This window comes from Sarcophilus harrisii, chromosome 4 (genome assembly GCF_902635505.1).
Source record: "Sarcophilus harrisii chromosome 4, mSarHar1.11, whole genome shotgun sequence".
NCBI classification, from domain to species: domain Eukaryota; kingdom Metazoa; phylum Chordata; class Mammalia; order Dasyuromorphia; family Dasyuridae; genus Sarcophilus; species Sarcophilus harrisii.
Genome location: NC_045429.1, coordinates 410,298,748 through 410,325,159, shown reverse-complemented (window position 1 = coordinate 410,325,159; position 26,412 = coordinate 410,298,748). Strand labels below are relative to the sequence as shown.

The window sequence follows — 26,412 nt, the reverse complement described above, 5'->3', positions numbered from 1 at the left end:
TCATCTAGGAGTTGCCTAAGAGATCACAAGTCCATCTAGTACTTATCCTTATGAATAATACTAAGTGAGATTATCTGAAGAGGGCTGGAGTATGGAGGTGAAGAAATAAAATTGCATTAGTGACAGCTACTCTATACATTTTCTCAAATGGAATAAAAGGAAAGCTCTAGGGAAAAAATACATACTTTGAACTTCTATAAATTTAGATTCCTTCATTTCCCAATTTTTGGAAATAAAGATCTCCCATTCTTTCTATTTATAGTAACATATCCAAACTTTAAGACATGATTTTTATTGGACATTTATAAGACTCACTTTTACATTATTACAAATACTTTACAATAAAAAAAAATCAGCTTTTAAAAAAAGGATATTTTTCTGGATTTATCATTGTACAGTTGAAGCAAAATAATATAGTATCTATTATATGAAGGTCATTCTCCAAGTATCGACGCAGAATACTTATGGACTCACTTCATCAAAATACACTACATACATATGTATAGATACTTGATAAATATTTTCAGAATTAACTAATAAAGCCCATCCACCTCTTTGGGTTTGTCTGTGTGTTTCTTTCCACAGACTGAACCAACCTTTAAGAGGGAGTGAACATTGCCTGTATTAATTTCCAAAGAACAACCAAATGGAATAGTTACAAAGTGCCCTGCTCATGTAAAATTCCACCAATATTTATTGGCAAGATATTTCTGGGTTTTTATAATAGAAGGTAAGTATATTAGACTGGAAACAAAGTATACATTTTCCACAGAATTTAAGGCCTTTGCCAGCTCTGCTCTTTAGAGAAACTGGCCTAAGACCGGCCAAATATTTACGCTTTCTGTGTCATCTTAGGAAAATTTAGGAGATTCTTCTGGGGTGGTCTTTTAAGGTAGGTTTACTATATGTTCATTTCACTAGTGCATTTTAAAAGATTTTATACATTGTAGGTACAAACTACGGTTGGTACCTGAAAACTTATTTGGACACAGTGTGTCAGGTCTGAGAGTAAGATTCTTGTCAAAAAGTAACAATTAACAATTATTTTGCTAATTGAATAAACAAAAATTAATGTTGAATAAAGGTGCCTCTTCTTCCCATACCAAACTATTGAATTATATACATTAGGGCAGAAGAAAATCATAATCAAATTAGTGATTCCACAAAAAACACCATCCCATAGAAAGGGTAATGGACACATTTATTATTCCTTGATGGCAAGGAACAGTCATTAGATGTTAGCAAGATCATGTCAGACTTTGTCAAAAGGAGATGAACTCCAATGGTATCTCATAGCTAAGAGCAACATTACTGTATTCTAGAGACCTAGTGCTTCAGTGTTACTACATACTTAGAACTGCTTAAAAGCTTTTTTAATTAGCCAGTGAGATCTCTAATCCACATGGAATTGGTCAATACTTTTCAGCTTTGAACATGGTTAAATCAAGTTTCTCAAATGAGAAAATTCAAAATAGGCATTAGATTTCCAAGCCTCAGTTAGAGACCATCTTGTCCAGTCCTTTCATTTTACAGACAACATGACACCAAGAGATGAGAGGTGACTTGCAAGACCATTTTACTAACACCATACTGATTCAAGTGCTTAAAATGACAGCTGGATTATTTTACTGATTATCTGGAAGACATTCATTGCAATCTTAATTGAGCATGTTTTCATTGTTGGCTGGTGGGATATTTACTCCTTTCAAGCTACAATTAGATTTAATTTTAAGACTCTTGGATGTTCTTGAGGCCAGAGGATAGGGATCCGATCCTGAGTGCGATCCTGGGTATGTCACTTCTTGCACCTTAGTTTTCTCATCTATAAAATGAGATAACTGAACTCTAAAATTCTTGCAAACTCTACATAAAAGCAAAGCATTGTTAGAAGAAACCAATTTGGTTATTATCATTATTGTTGGTGTGTCCTTGGAATGGAATAAAATGATTTCTTCATGTTTGGGAGTCTGTACTGTCCTCCTACAATGTCTGTCAGATTAGAAAGAATATTTCATGTGTTTTTTCAGATCTTTTCTGATTTGGGAAAACCAAATTTAGCCTTGTGAAAATGGGACTTCTGATTGACCTCTATAGACATATCCCTTTAAAACATACCATTTTTAGATTTTTCCTCCATCTTCACTAATGACTTTCTCCAACTTTTGAAATATATTGCTTAAGAATATATTAATGCCCTTCTTTGGGACAGAATCAGAAAAAAATAAAATAATTCCTTGTTTCAAATTTCTAAAAGTTCTTTGGTTCTAAATATTTGCAATTTGTTTTTTAATGTTTAAAAATTATTAAAATTACAACTAATTCTTAGAATTAGATCTTCTAATTGGAAATCAGAATAAAAATTAGACTTGTTGATTCAAATATATTCGATGACTACCATGATGTTCTGAGGGAATTGGAGCTCTAAGTGAATCAAATTATAAAAGGAATTAAGATGTTTAATCAGACATTAAATGATGCAAAACTTTTTGTAGCAAGACTGAAAAAAAAATTTTTTTTAAAGCCCACTGATGCAATACTAATGGCACACAAAAGAGAAATAAAATGATGTTATAGGCTCTCATTGAATTCAGACCTTAAAGGCACTTATTTATAAGTGCTTTTTCCTTTTCCTAATTAATGCCTATATTCATTAAAAACAGTTTCCAACTTTATACTGGACAATTCCAAGATGATGATTTACTGGTAGTTGTTGGATTTTTAAAATAAAAATATGATTTTTAGTTTTCCCATTTGTCTCCACATTTTATTATTATTTTAAACTAGCATTGCACTATGGAAATACATTCTGGCTCTTATCTTCATACAACAAAGCCAATGGATATAACTCCAATAAAAAATATAACCTAGAAGTAATATTTGGGCAATAGAAAAATATGTTTTTCAATGTTATGCCATTAAGAAATAGCTCTTTTTAAACTTGGCTCTCTATTAAAATTGTCTTTTACTTTCTTTTTAACAATGATTTCTATAATATATGGGACAGTCTATATTCTGTGTTTGCAAATAACTTTTTACCACTTTTTAAAATAAGTTCTCCTCACTAATTCTCAATGATTGCTTCTTTAAAAGAATTCCTAAATAATGAGTCAGGAAACTCAAACTCTAATCCAGTATTCTTACATAATTACTTTCCCTTTTTTAAAAAATCTGCATTGACAGGGAGAATATTCATTCTAAGAGTTTCCTAAACTAATGAAATCACAAGTCTAGTTCTACCTTCCCCCCCCCCCCCCAAAAGATCCCCAAACCCAGCCCAGATACTACACTTAAAATAGCATTGGGCCAAAGTATCAATAGGCAACTGTAGAATACATGTATTAACAATGGAATACCAGAAAAAAAAAAAAAGTTAAGTCCTAACATTAGCTCATAGTAGCTCCAAACCTCTAAATCCTAGGTTAAAAATAAAACCTAATATTAAATTCGTTCTCATTTAAATAAAATTGCTCCCTAATTTAGTCCAAATAGAAACATATTTTGCCAAAAAAATTCTATTTGCAGACATTTCAATGCAATGCCTTTTTTGGACACAGTGTGTCAGGTCTAAGAGTTAAGAGGTTAGGAATTACTCATCAAGAATTAACATTTAGTTAACAGTGCTTAAGTGATCCAGAATGAAAAAGGTGAAGTTCTTTCACATGTATACTGCAGTGTTGATGGCTCCCCTCCCCCCATTAAAAATGACTCAAATCCCATAAATAAATTGAAGTAGGCTACATAATCTCTGTATTCTTTGATGCTGTTTTTCTTATCCTCCTTTTATCAAGGCACCTTTGGGCATAGTTAAGGAAAAAAGCTTAGTACCTGATCACAGAGGGCTGACAGAAGATACAAATCCCCATCATCAATGCCAAGCAGTGGTTTGTCTCCTTTGCTTTACCCTGTGTCATAGTGGATTCATTTTCCAGGCTCACATAAAGCTGAACTTTTGTGCCAAGGCCAACCTGGCTCTACTGAGATGACAATTTTACTTTAAGTCCTCTGAGATTCTGCACCTAAAAACAGTAGATTCCATTAGTTTGTGAGTTAAATGAACTCCTGGGTGAGTCAAGGTGACTTCTGGTGACCTAACATAAACGTAAAGCTTCCTTGGAAACATTCCAGAGTGGCAGTGCCCATAACTTTTCAATATCTATTAGCAAACAGGAGCAATGCTATGTATGAGAATTACATTACGATGATGCCAGTCCCACTTATTCATCTTAACTTTTATGTACCTGTTTCTGGTAAACGCAGGTGTACTTTTATGTTCGATAAATTTAGAATTAATAACAAATGGTCTGTATATTTAGATTCCAGAGAAGCATTTCCCCTAAAAGCATAAATCCAAACTTTAAATTGAGGAATGACTGGAAAAGGGATATCAATTTGCAAGTGGTATTTTAGGTAGTATATAGGAAGAGTTCCTTGGAAAAAAATGTATTTATGTAGGAAGAACTTATAAATTTGGATCCTAACAGTCTATTGGTTAAAAAAAAAGGACCTTCTCCTTAAAGCCAAATTCCAAACATAGTAATCATCACTGATTGTAAATATAGAAATGACACTTAGAATATATAGCATTCTTTTTTTTTTCCTTTCCAAGACAGGATGTTTTTCTAAGTGGAAAGCAAGTATATCACTAATATGTACATTTCCAAGTTATGTCCGCACATGGCCCTCACTGTGTAATAGTGCCTTGTACTACCAAGTTGAAATGTCCTTTCATGGAGCAAGAGGCACTTTGAGATGAACAAGACAAACCAATGTTCATTTTCCTTTTTCACAGAAGAATCCAGTTGATCATCTTCGCATTTTCTCACAAGAGTTTGAGAAAAGGGTCCTGAAAGCCCAATTATTAGTATCTGAGATCCACAGGAAAGCTCCACTTTAGCGTTTGATCACGACTTGTTCATATGCACCAGATCCCACTCTGAAACGGTAGTATAAAAACAACTTTTTAAATTTAGAGCCCAAAGTTTGGGATTTCTTTAGGGAATTTTGGGTAATCAGGGAATGATAGTTAAAAACAAAAGAACAATTCCATATTCTATGTGTTTTGGGAAGAACGTAACTTAGGCCAGTTCCCTAATAGTTTAAGTTTGATATTAAAACAAAAGTAGGTACTTTTAAGTCATTCAATAATTTTTTAAAAAGTGATTTAACAAGGATAGGCACTAAAAACATCTTGAGTTGTGTCAGTTGTGTCAAAACACTTTGAGTTGGCCTTGCCCAAGTCACCCATTATAATCCACTAGCTTAATCTATCAGAATACAACCTTTTCCCCCTTGCTTCCAATCCTAGTAGGTGAGGAACTAAAATCAAAAGTTTGAGCTCTTATTGCCCAGAGCCAACTAAGTCAAAAGGGATATTTCAATACTTTTTTTTTTTAAATAGCTTTTTATTTTCAAAATACATGCAAAGATAGTTTTCAACATCCACCTTTGCAAAACCTTGTGTTCCAAATTTTTCTTCCTCTCTTCCCTCTACTTCTGTCCTCTAGACATGTGCAGTTCTCCTAAACTTATTTCCATATTTATCATGCTGCACAAGAAAAATCAGAACTAAAGAAAAAAAAAAGCAAGCAAACAACAAAAGTGAAAATACCATGTTGTGATCCACACCCAGTCCCCATAATCTCTCTGGGTGCGGATGGCTCTCTCTCTCTCTCCATCATAAATCTATTGGAACTGGCCTGAATTACCTCATTGTTGAACAGAGCCATGTCTATCAGAGTGACCATCACATAATCTTGTTGCTGTGTACAATGTTCTCTTGGTTCTACTCATTTCACTTAGCATCACTTCATATAAGTCTCTCCAGGCCTCTCTGAAATCAAGCTGCTTATTTCTTATAGAACAATAATATTCCACAACATACATATACCATCACTTATTCAGCCATTCTCCAATTGATGGGCATCCACTCAATTTCCAGTCCCTTGCCACTACAAAAAGGGCTGCTACAAACATTTCTTCACAGGTGAGTCATTTTCCCTTTTCCATGACCTCTTTGGGATATAGACCTAATAGAGACACTGCTGGATCAAAAGGTATACACAGTTTGATGGCCCTTTGGGCACAGTTCAAAATTGTTCTTCAGAGCAGTTTGGATCAGTTCATTACTCCACCAACAATATATTAATGCCCCAGTTTTCCCACATCCCCTCTAATATTTATCTTCTGTGATTTTAGCTAATATGAAGTGGTACCTCTAAGTTGTCTTAATTTGCACTTCTCTGCTCAATAGTGATTTAGAGGATTTTTTTATATTACTAGAAATAGATTTAATTTCTTCATCTGTGTTTCAATACTTTTTAAGGAATAACTAACCTAACTAGTAGAAGTAAAATGTATTGCTCTCATCATGTTTTTTATGATGAATTTTCACACATTACTTAAGGATTTCATAAAAATAAAGCAGACAAAACAATTAATGCTCTACTACTAGGTCTTTATCACAAAGAGTTCATAAAAAATGGAAAAGGACCCACATATACAAATATGTGCACAGCAGCTCTTTTGGTGGTGGCAAAGAATTGGAAATTGAGGGGATGCCCATCAATTGGGGAATGGCTAAACAAATTGTGGTATACGAATGTAATGGATATTATTCTTTTATAATAAATGTTGTGCAGGGGGATATCAGAAAAACCTGTAAAGATTGAATTGAACTACTGATCAAAATGAGCAGATCCAGGAGAACATTGTACATGGTAACAGCAACATTGGGTGACGATCAACTTTGATTGACTTAACTCTTCTCAACAATGGGATGATCTAAGACAACTCCAAAAAGACTCATTATGGGAAATGCTATCTACATCCAGAGAAAGAACTATGGAGTCTGAATACAGATTGACTAATTTCACTTTCTTTTGATTTTTTTCTTTCACATGGTTTTTCCATTTTGTCCTGATTCTTCTTTCATGTGACTAATGTGGAAATGTGTTTCCACATGAAAAATAATTTTAAAAATAAATAATGGATTAATGTGTTTAAATTCCTATCAATCGCTATTTTTCTAATTCCAGGTTCTGATTATATCTGATCATGTAAGAGAAAGTTAGGCAAGTGCTTTTTCCCCGGCTTCTTCCCCTTACAAACTATATATCACATTACTGAAAGAATCTTTTTAATCCTTTAAGAGATAGAATCATAGTTTTAAAATTGAAAGGGCTGTTAAAGGTCAATTAGATCATCCTTTTATAAATGAGGAAATTGAGGTTTAGTGAGGTTAGACTACCTCAAGGCCATACAAGTAGTTGATAGAGACAGGATTTGAACTCAGGTCCTCTGATTCTGGACAGCTGGATGGTGCAGTGGATAATGCCAAACCTGGAGTCAGGAAGACGTGAGTTCAAATCCAGCCTCACGAACTGTCTAGCTGTGTGATACTGGGCAAGTCATTTAACCCTGTTTGTCTCAGTTTCCTCATCTGTAAAATGAGCTGGAGAAGAAAACAGCAAACCACTCCAGTGTCTCTATTAAGAAAATCCCAAGTAAAGTCACAAAGAACTGGACATGCCTTAGGATGACAGGTCCTATGTTTTGTTAAAATTGTACACATTTTTGTTAAGAGTACTTTATAAATCTGAAACATATATGTTAAAACTGGTATCAAATATATGTTAATAAAATTTTTTTTCCCCATTAAGTTTGATTTCAGAATGCCAGTAAGGCTTTCAACCTATCCAACTACAACATTTCTTTATTATCTCAATGTTGGGCTGTTTTTTTCCTTCATTTTCTGCCTAGAGAAGACCAAGCTATTATAGGTTTTTTCATTTCTTCAATATAACCTTTGGATTCAAGTCCAAAATCTTCACACTATATATTTCTTTATCATATGTATTTTATACTTTATGAAGTTCAATGACATTTTGATATTACTGGAGAAATATTCCATGAAATGAAGGTGTTTAATTTTTTTGGTGGAGTTTTATGTCATTCATAAACACCCAAAAGTTAAGTGTTTTGTCTTGACATCTTTAATTTGAAAGCTATATTCAGTTGTTTTTAGGAGAGAAAACAGATTTAAGACTAATAAAAACTTTATAAAGGGCTCGAAGTATTTCACTAAAAAATGCCAGATTTGAGTCAAAGTCTTTGCAATAATCAATGAGGAGAATTTATGCATTTTTTTGAAGAGTTTGTTTAATAATTACTGAATGGTTAAGTCACTTTTTCTGTTCCTGGACTTTATATTTAAGATTTATATTAACAATAAAGTAAAAGCTCAAAAGAAAAACTGGCAGAGTAATAGTAATCATGCTATACAAATGAGGTGCAAAGGAATAATGGACACAGAGGCATTAGAAGGAAGAGGACTCTTAATTCTGAAAACCTATTCACCTCAGGAATGGGTTCAATAGGCAACACTACATATATATCAAGGTATAGCACCTTCTAAAATATATAAAGAAATAAGGAGGGAGGAACAGGTGGATGAGGAAGTGAAGGTGAGGGAAGAAGACAAGTGAGAGATTCTTGAGTGGGGAGAAGTTAAGTAAGAATAAGCCAAGTTATGGAGCAGAATTTAATGAAAGAGTCAGCAGAGGAAAGATGTGTGTATCTGGGGTATGTGTGTGTATGTAGGTATGTACATATCTACATATGTATACATAAATACAACTTTTCTTAACTGTAGCTTGCTTTGGGGTGGTGAGGGGAGGAAAGGGAGATATATCTGTGTCTGTGTATGTGGTTATGTGTATGTATATATATTATATATAATTACATATTATATATAAATATATCCTTTCTTAACGATAGACTGTGCTTGGGGGTAGGAGGAATAAAAGGGGGGGAAAAAGAATAAAGTAAAAAAGGTGAGCAGAAGAGAACAAAAGAACAATTTACAAGAAAGTAAAGATGGACACTCATTAATATAATTTCTTCTACTAATATATATACATATATATGTATATATATATATATATATATATATATATATATATATATATTTTTTTTTGCTGAGGCAACTGGGATTAAGTGACTTGCCCAGGGTCACACAGCAAGGAAGTGTTAAGTGTCTGAGGTCAAATTTGAAATCAGGTCCTCCTGACTTCAGGGCTGATGCTCTATCCACTATATATATATTTTTTGAATCCTCCCTGATGTTCTGCTGGGCACATGATAATGTTCTCTTTTGTTTTGTTTTCATTTCGTTTTGTTTTTCTTTTTGTTTATATTCTGTTTCTTCAAATAAAATAATTTTTTGGGGGGAAAAAACCAAACCCAAAATCATTTGAGGTTTTGGTATTGCTTCCAGAAAGCATTATAAAGCTCTTGCCTATAGCTGGTAAGAGGTTTCTAATTTTGTTATGTTATAGTCCTGGTGCATAATTAAAATATTTATGTTTTCAGTCCATTTTATGTGCATTTGTGGTTTGTCTACTTTTGTGGTCAGAATTATCTGCACTGAAGCACTTGTTCTAAACTATCTTTTTTTTCCTGTGGTACCTGAACACAAAGGAACATAACTCAATCTGCTGTCCTCCTAGTCAAGTTGATCATTACAAGTATTTTTAAGTAGGGCCAATCTGTAATTCTCTGCTGCCCTCTCTACATCTTTGACTCTCAGAGGCAATTACATGACAATAACTGGAGTGTTAGAACCATCAGTGGTATCACTAAAGCCCAGGGTGCCAGTGTTTCTGGGTTCCTGACAAGTTTTCAGAGCATGTGATGCCTTATCCTGTGTTAATATCACTTCCTCATGATATTGAGGATGAGTTGGAAATTGAGGGGGTTATTAGTACTACCTTTTGACAATCATGGAAAGGACCTAAAAAAAGTTACTGAGTCTAAAACCCTCATATAAAAGATGGGGAAAGAGCTAGGGAGAAGATAAGTGACTTGCCCAGGGTGACATATTTACTGTCTGAGACAGGATTTGAACCTAGATCTTTGTGACACCAAGCCCAGTGCTTTATCCACTGTACCATGCTAGCTCTCTTGTATCATTTAACTTCTCTATACCTTAATTTTCTACCTATAAAAAGAATAAAGTCTAAAAATCCTTTCTAGTTCTTAATTCCAGGACCCAGTACAATGTACAATAATCATTAGATTGTAAGATTCTTGAGGGCAGGGCTCTTTTTTGCTTCTTTCTGGATTCCCAGCTCTTAGTGCAGTGCTCGGCAGACAGAAGGCACTTAATGTTTGATTGATAAAGGGATGACTCCAATTTCTTCTAGTGGTAGAGTAGCCCTTCCCAAGGATTATCCTCAGGTTCTCCCTTCTTTTATTTATATTTTTATTTTATTTATATTTTATTTATATGATCTCCCTGTGTAGATTAATCCTAAGTCAGTCTCCTGAGCCCTGACCTCTGATCCCTTGTCTTCAAATGCTTGAAAGACATCTCAGACCATCACACTAGCATATCAAATACAGCCTATGGGGATTTGACATAGAGGTTGATTCAGCAAAGGAGACTGAAAGATAATGGTAAGATAGGGAGGAGGAGAATCAAAAAAGAGTAGTATAGTTAAAAACCCAGAAGAGGCTGTGAAAAATGTCAAATGTTACATAAAGATGAAAAAGAATGAAGATTAAGGTTATTATGATGGATCATTAAGTGATCATTGGTCTCCAATTACTTTGGAGACAGTAATTTCAACTAAATAGTAAGATTGGAAATCATATTCCAGAAAATTTACAAGAGAGTAAGAGGAGAGAAAATTGAGGCATCAAATATAGATGTTTTTTCAGAGTTTGGCTGAAAGAGGGAAGAAGGATGATTCAAAGGAAAGGAAGATAAGATAGAAAGCAAGGATAGAATAATAGCTAGTGGGATAAGATCCATTGATAATAGTGAAGAATAGAGGACACTTGGGAGTCTTTGTAGGCAACAGGGAAGGATCTTAGAGAGAGACCCAAGATTAGGTAGAAAGAGATGGTGCTGGAAATGATACAAAATGATGAGTTGACCTTGGTAAGGAGTGTGGCCATTTTTTCATCAGAGCTTGGAATAATGGAAAAAATAGAGGAAAATAATGTCACTTGGATTCTTTAAACTTTTTGATCATTTGTGTAATTATGAAGATGAAGTCTATTATGGATGGCTCTTGTAAAAGTCTGCTTGTTCCCTTCATTAACGATGTTGTGGGTGTGCATGTGTCTTTATACATACAAGAGTTTCACTGGCAAAGTAGGCAGTGAAAAAGTTGGTCGATGTTAATATTCTTTCAGTCACTTGTTTTGGATGAAAGAAATCTTTAAGATTTTTTCCCCCTCCATTTCTTGTGTTTTCTGTTACATTTCTAGATTTAGCCTTTAGTTATTTTGAGAAAATGTTTATTTTCTTTATTATCAAGCTTTCTATTTATTTATTGTTTTCTCCAGCACTTCTCTGTTTTGACTCAACACTGTTCAAAATCTTTCACATTCTCCTATGAGTTTATATTCTAAAATGTATGGTGAGCTTCATATTTAAAAAGAACACCAAAAACTCAAAATATTGGGGGCAGAAGTAAATAACAAGTTCAATATGAGATGATAGTAATTCTCCCCAAATTTTTGTAATCTTGGGTTGCATGAAAAACAGTATGTCCAGGAGAAGGCTGGTGAGAGTCTATTGTCTTCTCTTCTGGTAATATCACTTCTGGAAAATTATATATCAGAGATCTTGAATTAATATAGAAACAAAAGCCATTCAACTGTACAGAAGGATTCATGTGGGCCATATTATTTTTATTTTGTCATTTCAGGCATGTCCAATTCTTTTTGACTCCATCTGGAGTTTTCTTGGCAAAGATACTGGAATGGTTTGCTATTTCTTTCTCCAGCTCATTTTACAGATGAGGAAACTGAGTCAAAAAGGGTTAAATGGTTTGCTCAGAGTCTCACAGTGTGAATACAGCTTGCCATTGTATCTACTGCATCACTTAGATACCCCCACGTTACTTAGAAAATCATCAATAAATAAATAAGTTGTATTTTTTATTTTGTTAAATTTTTCCCAATTACATTTTAATCTGGTTTGGATTGCACTTGGGCCATGATATGGTCTCATGTTTAACACCCCTTTTGGATAGTTTGGGAGCTGTTGGATAGTTAGGAGGTCATTTACAATTTGCAATGTATTTATTTATAAGTGACCAGGGCAAGTTGATCAATGCTTTTCCCACTGTGCACTGGAATTTATAGAGGGTACAAAAATTTTTTAATGCTATTAAAAGATCATGTAATTAAAAAAAATTGTTATATTTACACTTTGACAGCATCGAAACTAATGAGCAAGAATAATTAATTGGTTATACTAAGAAGCTACCAGATGGTGATTATTGGGAGAGTCACTCTCTGGGCTTTGGTCTCCTTAAATATCAAATGAGGTCTAGATAACCTATTGGTTCTTCTATCTCTAAATCTATGATTCTATGATAAACACCTTGAGTTTTTTTTTTTTTTTTTCCTGTCTTCCAACCTTTACATAGCTACATAACAGAGAGAATCCTATGTGGGTGGCAGCCTTCAAAGTAGTAGTTTGGCAGAATCTAGGGGTTTTTCTCAACAGAGCTCACCCTGGGTTCTAGGTGGTATCCTGGGATAGGGGAGCAGTCACCCTCCTCACATGAAAGTGCCAATGATTTAGGATCTTTTCCTCCATAATAATTAGAGTTCCTTGAGGTGTTGCTTTGTATTGCTTGTCCTCAGCACCAAAGCAGTGAGCTCTGTTGCTCAGAGTGGTTTAAGACAACTCAAAACTATGAAGACTGGGAGTGAGGATATTTAGCCTAGAAAAGAGGATTTCAGGGGATATGATAGTATTCTTCCAACTATTGGAAGATTACTTTTTAGAAGGATTAATGGTTAGAAGTTACAAGGTAAAATTTGGCTGGCTCAATATTAGGATGAATTAGAGCTGTCCAAGAGTATAATGGACTACTTTGGGAAAAGGAGTTTTGTCACTACAGCCCTTTGAATGCAGGGTGAATGATCACTTGTGATGAGTGTTGTAGAACGAATTCACATGTCCCATAGAGGTTGGGTCAAATGATTTCTAGAGCTCCTTCTAACTCTAAGATTATTTGATTTTAAAGTAATGTTTGCATTCCCTAACCTGGGTTCTCTTGAATTTGAAACCTTTTTGCTGTAGTTATGAAGAGCTTTAGCCCATAAACTTTTTTTTTTTTTAATATTCCATTCTCTTTATTTTAAAAATTAGAAAAATGGTTTCAGTAAGGGTTAAATGACTTATCCAAGATCACATAGTTAGTAAAAAGAAAAATCAATATTTGAACCCAAGTCTTTCTTGACTCTAAATCTAGCACTCCTTTCATGGCACCATACTTCTTCTAACTAGTTAACTCTATATTTGCTTAAGAAAAAGTAATTGTACATTTGTAATAAAGGTTTTTTAACTCTACTAGCCTATGGCATAATGTTTTTTATCCTCCAAAGAGGACCATTGGGATACTGGGGAGGAGATGCCATGACATGGGAATGAATTGGGCTGAAGTGAGGGAGGGCCTGCCTCACTTTCCCCTCCAGAGCCATCTAGGTCCAGTGGCAATCAACAAATAAGAGAGCCAGCCTCGAAGCCAAGGAAGATCTGGGTCCAAGTTTTGCCTCAGACACCTTAGTAGCCCATAAGTATCACAAACTTTTCTTTGATCTTTAAAACAATTCTATGAGGCACGTAATATAAGTAACAACTCTCATTTTCAGATGAAGAAACTGAAATCTAAGGAAGGAAAATGATTTTTCCCAGGTTACCTAGCCAGTAAGGGACAGTGCTAAGAACCAGGGCTCTTTTATTTTCAAGCTAAATGCTCTTTTTAATACTACCCAATACTCAAGTTAGTCTCAATTTCTTTAAGAAGTCATTTAAAATACATACCTGTTTGGAAGGTGGTGACTGCCAAAAGATGTACTTCCTCCAGGACCCACAAATAGCCTCAATCCTTCTTCTAAAAATTAAAATAAAAACTATGTTATTTTCAAAGAATATAACAGCCACTGATAAATTTCATTCTAAACTTAGTTTCCCCAATTTTAGAAATTTACCTTAAAATTTCAAGTTATATTTTAAAGTTAAACATTCTATCATCTCTCCCTTCAACTTACCTAAACTTTTTGTTAACTCAGTACTAGAAAAATCAATTTCTAATAATCTCCACTAATAAGTTTATTTCTTTGTCTCTACAGTCACTTAAATAATGAAATCTCAGTCAATTTCAAATGATATTTTTTTCTCAGGCACAATAAAACTTTTAATTATATATTATTATATATATTTATTTTTACTTAATTCACATAATTTAATTAATTATATATTCATTTTCAGCTATAAATGCAGAGAATTGTGGGAAATAAGGAGCCTACAGTTGATTTCTGTTTAAATAGAACATTTCTGAGACTTCCAGTTACCACTGTGCTTTGCTAGTTGAGGTATGGTCTCAACAGAATAAAAAAAAGGAAAGCTCTCTCAGAAATTCAAAATAATTCTTAATGAAAAAACTAATCTCTATTTATAAATCCAGACAAGGATAAAGGTTATCTGTCTTTTGGTTCAAAAAAATCCACCACCACCACCACCACCACCACCACCACCACCACCACAAAAATCTATTACAAATATATCTTTGCTTTTAACTAAAGTCTACTTGTCAAATTCACATTCAGAAAAAAGAGAAGTAGTTTTGGGATTAAAACAGATATTTATTTGTTTCTCTTAAGATTAAATGCTACAACCTGTATATATCAATGAATCTCCTCTACTAACTCCTGATTTCCCAAATTTATCAGTTGTTTAATTCTATGCACACCTTCTGCACTGGAGTCTAGGCTGAAATCTTGACTTTGCAATATTTTTTCAACAATATCATCTGCATCCACTCTGGTAGCGTCAACACGTTTTAGTTGAGATTCTACAGAATCTTGCTTCACAGGGTGCCTATGAAAATGTATCATTTTGTTAAAATTTATATTTTTGAGTTTTTAAAATATTAAAAATTTTCCCTTTTCTTTTCCAGGATATCAAAATATAGCATTCTAATAACAGAAAAAAAAAACATACCTGTTGAGTTTTTCTGATGATCCATCATCCTCTTGTTTAATGGGTGTTTCAAGATTAAGATCAACTACTTTCTGTTCAGTGTCATCACATGGCTCTAGGATACTTTCAATTCCTGTTGATGTACTTCCCACTGAAGCATTTCTCTTGTGACAAAGGTCAGAAAAACTGGATGACCTGGAGTGACATGTACTATAACCTATCAGTTGAAAATTAAACTGGTTACAATGCTATTATCAAGAATAATTTATAAAGCAATATTCTATATGATAATAAAATTTAAATCACTTTGTAGTAGGCAAGTACTTAAAGAATTCAACTTCATTATTAACTTCTACCTGACACTTTTGATTGTTGGCTTGCATAGCTTGATGTTCTAGAATGTCCACAGGCACCAAGTTCGTCTGGAACTGAGGCACTCTTTGCTGACAGATCTGTAATATGTTATGATGTTATTAATATTATTGGCATAAGGTATATATGTTAATGGTGATACCATCTTGTCTCATGGGATCATACAATTTTGGTACTGGAAGGGACCGTCTGTCTAGTCCAACTCGGACCTTTACACAAAAAAGCTTCTCCTCTACAAAAACACTCAGAGGAGCATTCAGGCTTTAGTCAAAGGCCTCCAGAGACAAACTAATCTAATATTCTTCCATATGACAGTCTTTCAAACAAAACAGCCATCCTTTCCCCCAAACTCCAAATGTTACCTTCTTCAGGGTAAATATCCCCAGTTCCTTCAATCAATTCTTATGTGACACAAACACAAGGTCCTTTACCATTCTGGTTGCCTTTTTTGATCTGGTCTCCAGTTTATTGTATCTACTCTAAAATATACTGTACACGATATTCTAAGTATTGTCTGATTAGGGCAGAGGACAGTGGGACCATCACCTCTTTATTTCTCAAAGTTCAGCTGTTCTTAATGCCACCCAAAACTATATTAACTTTTTTGGCAGCCATATTGCAAAACTAATTTTGGTAGACTAAAGACCCCTAAGACCCCTATGTGTTTCTTCCCAGAATTTCTGCTTTTCAACTATTCTCACACTTGTAGGGTTTATTTCTAGAACTAAGAAATAATTTAAAATTTTCCTTTTTAATTTTTATTGATTCAGGACAATTTTTTTGGTCTATCAGAATCCTTTTTCTAATCGTGTGCTAGTTATCTTTTCTATTTTGTGTCATCGCCTAACTGACAGGGAACATTTGAGTCTAGACAATCTATTGTTCCTGAATTCATCTAATTGCCCACACTTATCTCTCAATCTTTTCCCACAAGAACAGCATTAGACTATCAAAGATTTTGCTAAAATATAAGTAAATTATTATCTAGAGAATTCCCCTGATCTGGTTTGGTAACTCTGACCAAAAATAATAAAAAGGGATTAAGATTAATCTCATCTAGCCAAGTTACATGTAACATCATTTAATGTTTTTATATATATGTATATGAATATATGAACACTTGAAAATTTGGTTTAAATATAAAGGGCTCTGCAAACTCTAAAGCACTATAAAAATTCCATTTTTTAAAATTAAAATAAGAATCTCTTCACCTCATCTATTTTTCAGTTCCTTTTATACTTTGGTTCTACTAATGGAATAAGGAGTCACAAGGGAAATCTGCAATCTCTTAAGCCATTTATCCCAATTAGTCTCTAACTTCTGGTGCAGATTCTGGCTGTCATTAAGACTTTGTATAAGTGAATGGAGTCATGATGAAAGAGCAGTACTTGATGATAGTAGGTTGGGAGAAATTGTAGGGGCATGTTGTAGGATAAAGAAAAACTACAGAATTTAGTCATGCTACTGTGGAATGTCAATAGAGGCAAAAGGGTAGCTTTTGCATATGAAGAGCCACACTAGGACATTTAGCAAATATAAACATTTCCATATGCAAAGAATAAAAAAGAGGATTGCACATGAAACCATGAATACACATTAGTTTGTTTTTTAAAAGTAGATATTAAATTTTTTTTCTAGTAAATTTATTTTTAATATACATTGCTTTATGAATTATGTTGGGAAAGAAAAATCAGATCAAAAGGGAAAAATCATAGGAGAGATTAAAAAAAACAGCAACAACAGAAAAAAGAAGTGTACATAGCAAGTATTAATTTTCATTCAGTCTCCTTAGTTCTTTTTCTGGATGCAGATGGCATTTTCTGTTCAAAGTCTATTGAAATTGCTTTGGATCACTGAACCTCTGAAAATAACTAAGTCTTTCATAGTTGATCATTGCACATTTTTGCTGTTATTGTATATAAGTTATTCCTGGTTCTGCTTGTTTTGCTCAGCATCAGTTCATGTAAATCTTTCCAAGCCTTTCTAAAATCAGCTTATTCATCATTTTTTATACAACAATAATATTCCATTATCTTCATATATCAGAACTTGTTTTCCAGTTTTTTACTACCACAAAAAGAGCTGCTACAAACATTTTTGCACATCTAAGTCCTTTTCCCTCCTTTATGATTTCTTTGGGATACAAAACCCAGTAATAGCACTGCTGAGTCAAAGGGTATGCACAGTTTTATAGATCTTTGGGCATAGTTCCAAATTGCTCTCCAGAATGATTGGATAATTTCACAACTCCACCAACAATGCTTTAGTGTCCCATTTAGCTAACATTTGTCATTATCTTTTCCTGTCAGTAGATATTAAATTTAACATGATGGTACCCACACTGGCTTATTTTCTGAGTTTCCTTCTGCTCCCTTCTATGTATCTAAAATGTTTTTTAATTGAAACTCTTTTCTAAAGAAATCATTATTATTCTTTCCCATTCTTCTCCCTTGATCCCACCAAAAACAAACAAACAAAAACCAAACAAAACAAAGAAGTTTTTCCTTATAACAAATAAGTTTGGTCAAGAAAAATAAATTAACACATTGTCTGAATCTGAAAATTTAAGTCTCATTGGGCACTAATTGACAGTTTTTCTGTCAAGAAATGGGAGGCATAACTCATAATCAGTCTTCTAGAATTACTACTAATCATGCATTTAACAAAATTCTTAAGTCTTTCAAAGTTGTTTTCCTGGTTCTGATCATTTTACCCTACATTAGTTCACTTAAAGCTTCACAAATTTCTCTGAATTTATCTCTTTGATCATTTCTTTTGGTATAATCCTCTATAACATTTATGTCATAATTTGTTTTTTTTTTTGCTTAACAAAGTATGGTTATAAATTTTTTTTGCATATATAGGCCTCGGTGTTGGAGAAATGGTAAGAACTTAATAAATGCTTAATTTTTTGGGGGGGGAGGGGGGAGGAAGCTGAGGCAGTTGGGGTTAAGTGACTTGCCCAGGGTCACATAGCTAGGAAGTGTTAAGTGTCTGAGGTCAGATTTGAGCTCAGGTCCTCCTGACTTCAGGGCTGTTTTTTTTTTTTTTTTTTTTTAAAGAAAATCCATCTTCTCTCTTTCTCACTTCATTTTCCCTTCCACTTTGTCTGCCCTTGAAAAAGAAAAACAAAACCCCTGTTACAGTCAGATGGTGCAGTAGATAGAGCATCAGCCTCAGACATTTAACACTTAAATAGCTGTGTGATCCTGGACAAGTCACTTAGCCCCAAGTGCTCACCAAAAGGAGGGGGATGGAGAAGAAGAGAGAGGGGAGAAAGAGAAAGGGAGGAGGGGAAAGATAGAGAAAGAGACACAGAGAGAGAACGAGAACACAAACAAGAAGGGATAAAAACAAACAAACTCCCATCAAATTCCTATACTAGCCATATTGACCCAAGTCCAAGCTTCTGGATCAGCACCTTCAGGTACAAGTCTCTTCCTGCACCTATCTTAGAAGTGAATCACAACTGGACAGTGGGCAACAGAACTGCTGGCTACCAGCAAGGTAGCCTGGACCCTGCGCAAGGTTAGGTATTTCAGTGTTAAATTTGGGATCTCTCCTTGCCCTAGTGCACAGTCTCTCTTGACATTTCTTCAACCTCGAATAAATGCCTCACTTTTTTACTAATAACTCAGCTGGTCTGAGTTTTTTTTAGATTGAGAATCTTTTTGAATGTATGCCTAAGTGTGACCTAACTAGACCTTGTGACCATTGTCCATGACCTCTTTCTCCCTATGCAGACCCGGCCTAGAAAAATGATTCACTGTGCTTTTTTATCCTTGCATTTCCCAATCAGGGCTCAGTCTGGTACATTTTCTAGATCTGTTTGGAGGAATTATGAGAGAACTAACTGTAATATTCCATCATCTTGGTTTTGTCTAATAAATGCTTGTTGATTGAACCCTGTTATGTCAAGCAGTTTTTAACTACTCCAAAGAAGACTTCCTTTCCCCCATTTCAGCAGTTTTTAATTACTCCTGTTCTCAAAGATAATTGCAACGACACTTCTGCAACCTTGTTTTTATAACCTCACAACACCTTCAACACTTCCTTCCTGCAGCTTGACTGTTCTGTGTATCCAGGCTATATATTCTCCTGTTGTTTCCCACAACTATGCCCTGTAAGAGTTCCCTTTTCCCTTCCTTCCTGGGTATTTTTTTTCTAAATAAGGCTTCTTGTTGTCCCTAATGACATTTCCTCAACCACGAATAAATGCCTCTTTTATTTACTAATCACCTTTTTGAGTATATGCAGTAGTTCTAATAATGTTATCACACTACTGTGATTCTCCCTTAGTTAATTGTTTTACTTCTAACATATCAATTTTACCTATGTATCTGGTTATGTTTATTTTCTTTCTCAGTCAAGTAGATTCCCTCTTTTTCTCCTTACTTGAAATTTTTTTTGATGCTCTTTTCTAAAAAAGGATTTCTTTCACTCTTTTCATTATTTGTTTTCTCTGCTTATTCTAGACCTTCACTTTTGTGTACCTAATTTTTTCAGTGACAAGCTTTTTTATATTTTAATCAGTGCTGAAGAGTTTATAGCACAGGAAATTTGGGAGAAAATGTAATTTTGGCTTACAGAGCTTTGTATAATAAGAATTCTATTGTACTTTATTAACCTATTTAAAGCTGTTTCTTAAGTAACATTGTTTTTTCAAAAGTCATATAGGAAGAAATCAGGCACTCTTGATTCTTGATAGCATTATTAGGTCTATACCTACAAAAATGCCAAAAATACAAAGAAGGGTCTCATATATGCAAAACTATTTTGTGGCAACACTTATTGTAATATCAAGGAACTGTAAACAAAGTGAGCACTCATGAATTGGGGAATAGCTGAACAAATTGTTATCTATTAAATACAATAGAATATTATTATACCAAAATAAATGATAAATCTAAATAATTCAGAAAAGCAACAGCAGTATAAAATGGTGTAATAATAATAATAAAATTATAGGAAGAATCTTAAAGCCATACCTGACAAGCCAAGGTGGATTTTGAGAGTCTCTCCACCCTTCCGATCCTCATGTAGAGATTCAGATTCACCGGCAATTGGTATATACATTGATGTAGATGGAGGCCTGTAAGTAAATATTTGTAGGCTTAGCATTTTATATGTGAACCTGGAATATTATTTTAAGTTATATGCCTTTTCTAAATGTTTTCTCTAACCTAATTAGAAGCATGGATGAATCCCAGTTTCCCCCGACATTTATTATTATCTGTTTAATATTCTCTGATACTATAATAAGAATTTTAGTTATTATTTGATTATTAGCCTAATCAACCCTATTATACGACTAGCACTAGGCAGCATCTTTGCAGGATCCCTACTAACAATAAATATTCCTCCAACCACCATAGTCCCAATAACAATACCAACCCTCACAAAACTTTCTGCCCTCATTGTATCCGTATCAGTAATTTTAATCGCTATAGAACTTAACCTCATAACAAATACAAGTTTTTTTTCTATTTCTTTGGGACATCACCAAATTCCATAGGCATATCAAATTTAATATGTCGAAAATAGTACTCTGAATCTATCACTTTTCTGAACTTCTTTAATATTGACAAAAGTACCACCAGCTTGCCATCATCCAGCTTTGCAACACTGGTGCCATCATCAATTCATCACTTTTATTCTCCCTTTATACTCAATTAATTGCCCGATTCTTATTTTTATTTCTATAGCAACTCTCCAAATGTATTTATTTATACAAGTAATAATTCAATTCAGGTTCTTATCACATCTTTCCTGGATTGTTGCAATAAGTTCCTAATTGGCCACCCTTTCTCAAATCTCTATGCATTTCCCCATCTGGCAAAGTAGTTTTCAGGTCTTACTGTGTTAACTCCCCTTACTGTGTTACTTACTGTGTTAAATTCCAGTGGCTCTTTATAACTCTGAAAGTAAAAAACTCTCCTCTTAAGCATGTAAAGTGCTGGTCTCATCTTAGCCTTCTTACACATTGCTTCCTTCCATAGAATCTAGGATCCAACTACAGTGATCTACTTGCTGTTCTTCACCTAGGATGATATCATGTGTTTGTGCTTTTCTGCTGTCTTTTAGCCTGGAATGTTTTCCCTTCTCACCTTTGCATCTTAGAATTTCAGGCTCCCTTCAAGACTCAGCTCAAATATCAGCTTTGACGGGATACAGTTCTCAGTTTTCCTAGTTGGTAGTGCCTTCTCTTCCATGATTACTTATCCACTTTATGTATTTTGTATTCAAATACTTTGGCTCCTCATTAGAATGAAAGAATGTAAAAGGATGTTTTTGCTTTTTGCTTCCCTAATAGTTAGAACAATGTGGTACAAATTAAGAGATTAATAAATGCTTGCTAATTTACTGGATGGCTGCTTGGTGAAGAAGGGATTTTTGTTTAGATATAGGTTGGACTAGATAGCCTGTGAAGTCCCTTCTAAATATAAATTTTACTGCACCAACTAGTTCCTTATCATCTCTTTGCAAAGACAGGGCCATAGAGGTTTCTAAAATGAAAGAACTGATGTATTCTGTTATTTTATCTGCAGAGAATAAGATGCCTTGGTATTTATTAATCATCTGCTGACTTTGCAGAATATTTCCCAAGTATCTTGCATACCTTCCACTGTCAATCCTCACTTTTACTGACAAAATATTTTGGCTTCCTGTTTTACTGAGAAGCTCTTAGTCAGACATGAATTCCCTCACATTCCCATTTTATTTTTAAATATATGTGGCTTTCATTCTCCAATTGATAAATGGTCAAAGGATATGAACAGACAATTCTCAGACGAAGAAATTGAAACTATTTCTAGCCATATGAAAAGATGCTCCAAGTCATTATTAATCAGAGAAATGCAAATTAAGACAACTCTGAGATATCACTATACACCTGTCAGACTGGCTAGAATGACAGGGAAAGATAATGCGGAATGTTGGAGGGGATGTGGGAAAACAGGGACACTAATACATTGTTGGTGGAATTGTGAATACATCCAACCATTCTGGAGAGAAATTTGGATCTATGCTCAAAAAGTTATCAAACTGTGCATACCCTTTGATCCAGCAGTGTTACTACTGGGCTTATATCCCAAAGAGATCATAAAGAAGGGAAAGGGATTTGTATGTGCATGAATGTTTGTGGCAGCCCTCTTTGTAGTGGCCAGAAATTGGAAACTGAGTAGATGCCCATCAATTGGAGAATGGCTGAATATATTGTGGTATATGAATATTATGGAATATTATTGTTTGGTAAGAAATGACCAACAGGATGATTTCAGAAAGGCCTGGAGAGACTTACACAAATTGATGCTGAGTGAAACGAGCAGGGCCAGGAGATCATTATATACTTCAACAACAATACTATATGATGATCAATTCTGATGGCCATCCTCAGCAATGAGATGAACCAAATCAGTTCCAATGGAGCAGTAATGAACTGAACCAGCTACGCCCAGCGAAAGAACTCTGGGAAATGACTAAGAACCATTACATTGAATTCCCAATTCCTATATTTTTGCCTGCTAGCATTCTGGATTTCCTTCACATGCTAATTGTACAATATTTCAGAGTATGATTCTTTTTGTACAGCAAAATAATGGTTTGATCATGTAAAAAAAATATATATATATGGCTTTAAAACTAGCCTCTCTCCTCTTGTCTTAGAATAAGTGATATCACTCTTTTTAAAAAGAATAACATAGTCATTGGTTGGGACTTCAATCCTGTCTCTTTCAGACTTTGATTTTACGATATAAAAATTTCTCCCTCCTTAGAGAATCTTCAATTATCTTTCTAACTCATGTGTTTTCTCCTACTATACCATGGCTAGTATGCCATAGTATTTGTATCTGCTATCTTTATTTCCCCACTCCTACCCTCCATGACTTCTGCAACCATTACAAAAGCAGTTCTATCCTTGTTCCTATAAAGGATGTTTATCTATCCCCCTCTTTTTCATTCACCAATATTCAAAGCCAAAATTAATCTCCCAGAGACTTACATGAACTGATGCTGAGTGAAATGAGCAGGACCAGGAGATCATTATATACTTCAACAACAATACTATATGATGACCAGTTCTGATGGGTCAGGCCATCCTCAGCAACGAGATCAACCAAATCATTTCTAATGGAGCAGTAATGAACTGAACTAGCTATGCCCAGAAAAAGAACTCTGGGAGATGACTAAAAACCATTACATTGAATTCCCAATCCCTATATTTATGCACACCTGCATTTTTGATTTCCTTCACAAGCTAATTGTACAATATTTCAGAGTCTGATTCTTTTTCTACAGCAAAATAACGTTTTGGTCAGGTATACTTATTGTGTATCTAATTTATATTTTAATATATTTAACATCTACTGGTCATCCTGCCATCTAGGGGAGGGGGTGGGGGAGGGTAAGAGGTGAAAAATTGGAACAAGAGGTTTGGCAATTGTTAATGCTGTAAAGTTACCCATGTATATATCCTGTAAATAAAAGGCTATTAAATAAAATTTAAAAAAAATTAATCTCCCAGGTCAACACTCCCCTATTTATATAGTTTTCCCTCATTAGGATATGAGCTGCTTTAGAGCAAGAATTATCTTCACTTTTGTATTTGTACATAAAAGTTTCAGCCTGATGTTATTATTCAGGTGTTTCAGTCCAGTCCGATTCATCATGACCCCATTTGGAGTTTTCTTGGCAACGATACTGAAGTGGTCTGCCATTTTCCTTCTCTAGTCCATTTTACAGATGATGAAATGCAGATAAACAAGGTTAAGGGATTTGCCTAGGGTCCTACAACTAGTGCCTGAGCCATATTTGAACTCAGGTCTTCCTGAATATAGGTCCAGATCTCTATCCACTATGCCACCTAGTGGTCTGCTTAGCACAGTGCTCCGCACATATTAAGCACTTAAAATGCCATTTCATTCATTAATTCTTACTCTCCAATGAACATTCACTAAAAATAATCCCCTATAACTACTGTTCTACTTCTCGCTTCTACTATTACTGACTTTCCTGAACAAATGATTTACTTCAGTTAATTCTAGCAATTCTTTTCTTAACTCCCTGCAATCTTTGCAATTTCAATTCTTCCATTTCTATCACAGTACTGAAACAGCATTTTTTTAAGGTCAGCAATATCCTAGTTATCAAATTTAGTAATCTTGACTCAATCTTTATTATTCTTGATCTCTCGATAGCAGATACCAATAATTAATCTCTCCTTTCTAAAACTTTTTTTTAAAATTTTCCAAAACAATCACTAACTAGCTTCTCTTAATTTAAATGACCATATTCATATATAAAATGGGTAAATTTTACCTTTGAGAGTAGCTATGCAGATCAAACTAGTTATTGATATAAAGAACTCCCCAAGGTCCTAGGTATGTGAATATAAAAATGTTACTTTACATATGGATATAACTATATTTTTATATAAGCATTTTCTATATACTCATGTACACCCACACATTCATACAATGTCTCCCATTATTAGAAAATCAGCATGATATAACAGAAAGTGTTGATGTGGAGTCAGGAAACTTGAGTTTGAATCTCAGCTTTGAGATTTACTAGCTAGTTGATCCATGGGCCAGTTATTTAATCTCTATCCCACAATTTTCTCTGAAAAGTATATTTTTCCCTTTTAGGGTGGTTGTGAGCAAAAAAACAAACCTTAAAATACTATGTAATTGTATGCTATTATTATTGTTATTTGTTGCCTCTCAACATTTTTCTGTTTTCCTTATTGGCTCATCTTCCTTCTATTGTTCCCCATTTCTCTTTCTACCTATTCTTTCAAGTATTAATGTCTTTGGGGATGAATTTCAAGTTAATATCTCTAGTTCTGATCTCTCTCTTGACATATATTTCTGACGTAATATGAAATACTTTTATTATGATATTCTTCTGATCTAAAACTTACCTAAAACTTAAACTATCGTTGAGCAAAAAAAGTCTAAATTTCTTAGGTTTCTAAACTTCTGGATCCATCTTACCTTGCCAATGTAATCTCCCACTAATTCCTACACACAATCTCCATTCCAGCTATGCTGGCTTAGTGTCTTTCAATGATACCTGTTTTTCTGCCTTTATGCATGGGTATTCCCCCATTAATAGGCTCATTCTCTCCTTTCTATTTAAATCTTGTCCATTTTTAAGCCCCAGTTTCTCTATAAATGCTTGTCTCATTCCATCATCTGGAAATAAGGGATCTAGTTCCCTTACTGCTTGTATTATTCACTTGGCATATATATTGCTTTCTGCTTTGGGATGTATTTCATTTGTCCCCATGTTCTTATCTCTCCAATTGTACTCTGACCTCCTTGAGGGCAAATAATGTGTCTTAAATGTCTTGTTAAAAATTTTTATGATTGGAGCATAGCAAATGACTGCTAATTACTTGGCAAAATGACAATCATTTCCAAACTGATCTGGACTAATACTATGTTTAGAGCGATAGTACATAGATAAATATCACTATTTGTTAACCAGTGGGCTTGTGGGGTTGAAAGAGGATATGAAAGACAAATACTCTGCCTCATTGCTCAAAGATAAGAAAACTATTCTGGTGTTCCTGAAATGGAATTCCTAAGGGCAAAAGAAATCTGTGAACCAATCTAGAATTTCTGGAACCAATAGCCCACTTGCTCAATCCAGAAATATCCCTGAAGTTTAAGGGGGTAGAATGACCCAAATGGAATCTAACAGGATCTAGAGCATCAAGGAGGTGGTCTGTTTCTTTTGTAGTCTGTTGGACCCCAGTTAAAAGCCTGCAGAGATAGGAAAACATAGGTCTTTCATAGCAAGAGGCTCAATGTAAGAAGCAAACCTTCATTCTAACAACCCAGAACAATGGTGTTCCTATTCTTCAACCTGGGAATAACAAGAGTCCATTTATCCCAAGTCAAGGCTTTGGTGGACATGTGAGTCTCCACCAGTTTTTTATACATAGAACTAGCCTGGACCACAGCCCTGGCTGAACTGTAGAAAAGCAGAGACCATCTATACAGTTAGCCCTTACAACTGGGATTAAT

General features: G+C 34.4%; 1 protein-coding gene across 2 annotated transcripts in view; it reads right to left on the bottom strand.

Annotated features, from left to right (window-relative positions):
* Window positions 1–271: 271 nt before the first annotated feature.
* FAM102B (family with sequence similarity 102 member B) overlaps window positions 272–26,412 on the bottom strand; it is an 85,248-nt gene continuing 59,107 nt past the window's right edge. Inside the window, exons 6-11 of one of the 2 annotated variants that reach the window (XM_023503432.2) lie at window positions 20,368–20,471; window positions 15,361–15,459; window positions 15,029–15,224; window positions 14,778–14,905; window positions 13,850–13,919; window positions 272–4,933 (exon numbers count right to left, since the gene is read on the bottom strand). In XM_023503432.2, the coding sequence (XP_023359200.1) occupies window positions 4,891–4,933; window positions 13,850–13,919; window positions 14,778–14,905; window positions 15,029–15,224; window positions 15,361–15,459; window positions 20,368–20,471 (640 nt within the window). In that variant the 3' untranslated portion in view covers window positions 272–4,890. The remainder of the gene's footprint in view (window positions 4,934–13,849; window positions 13,920–14,777; window positions 14,906–15,028; window positions 15,225–15,360; window positions 15,460–20,367; window positions 20,472–26,412) is intronic. The other variant, XM_003769713.4, reaches the window with a different exon arrangement.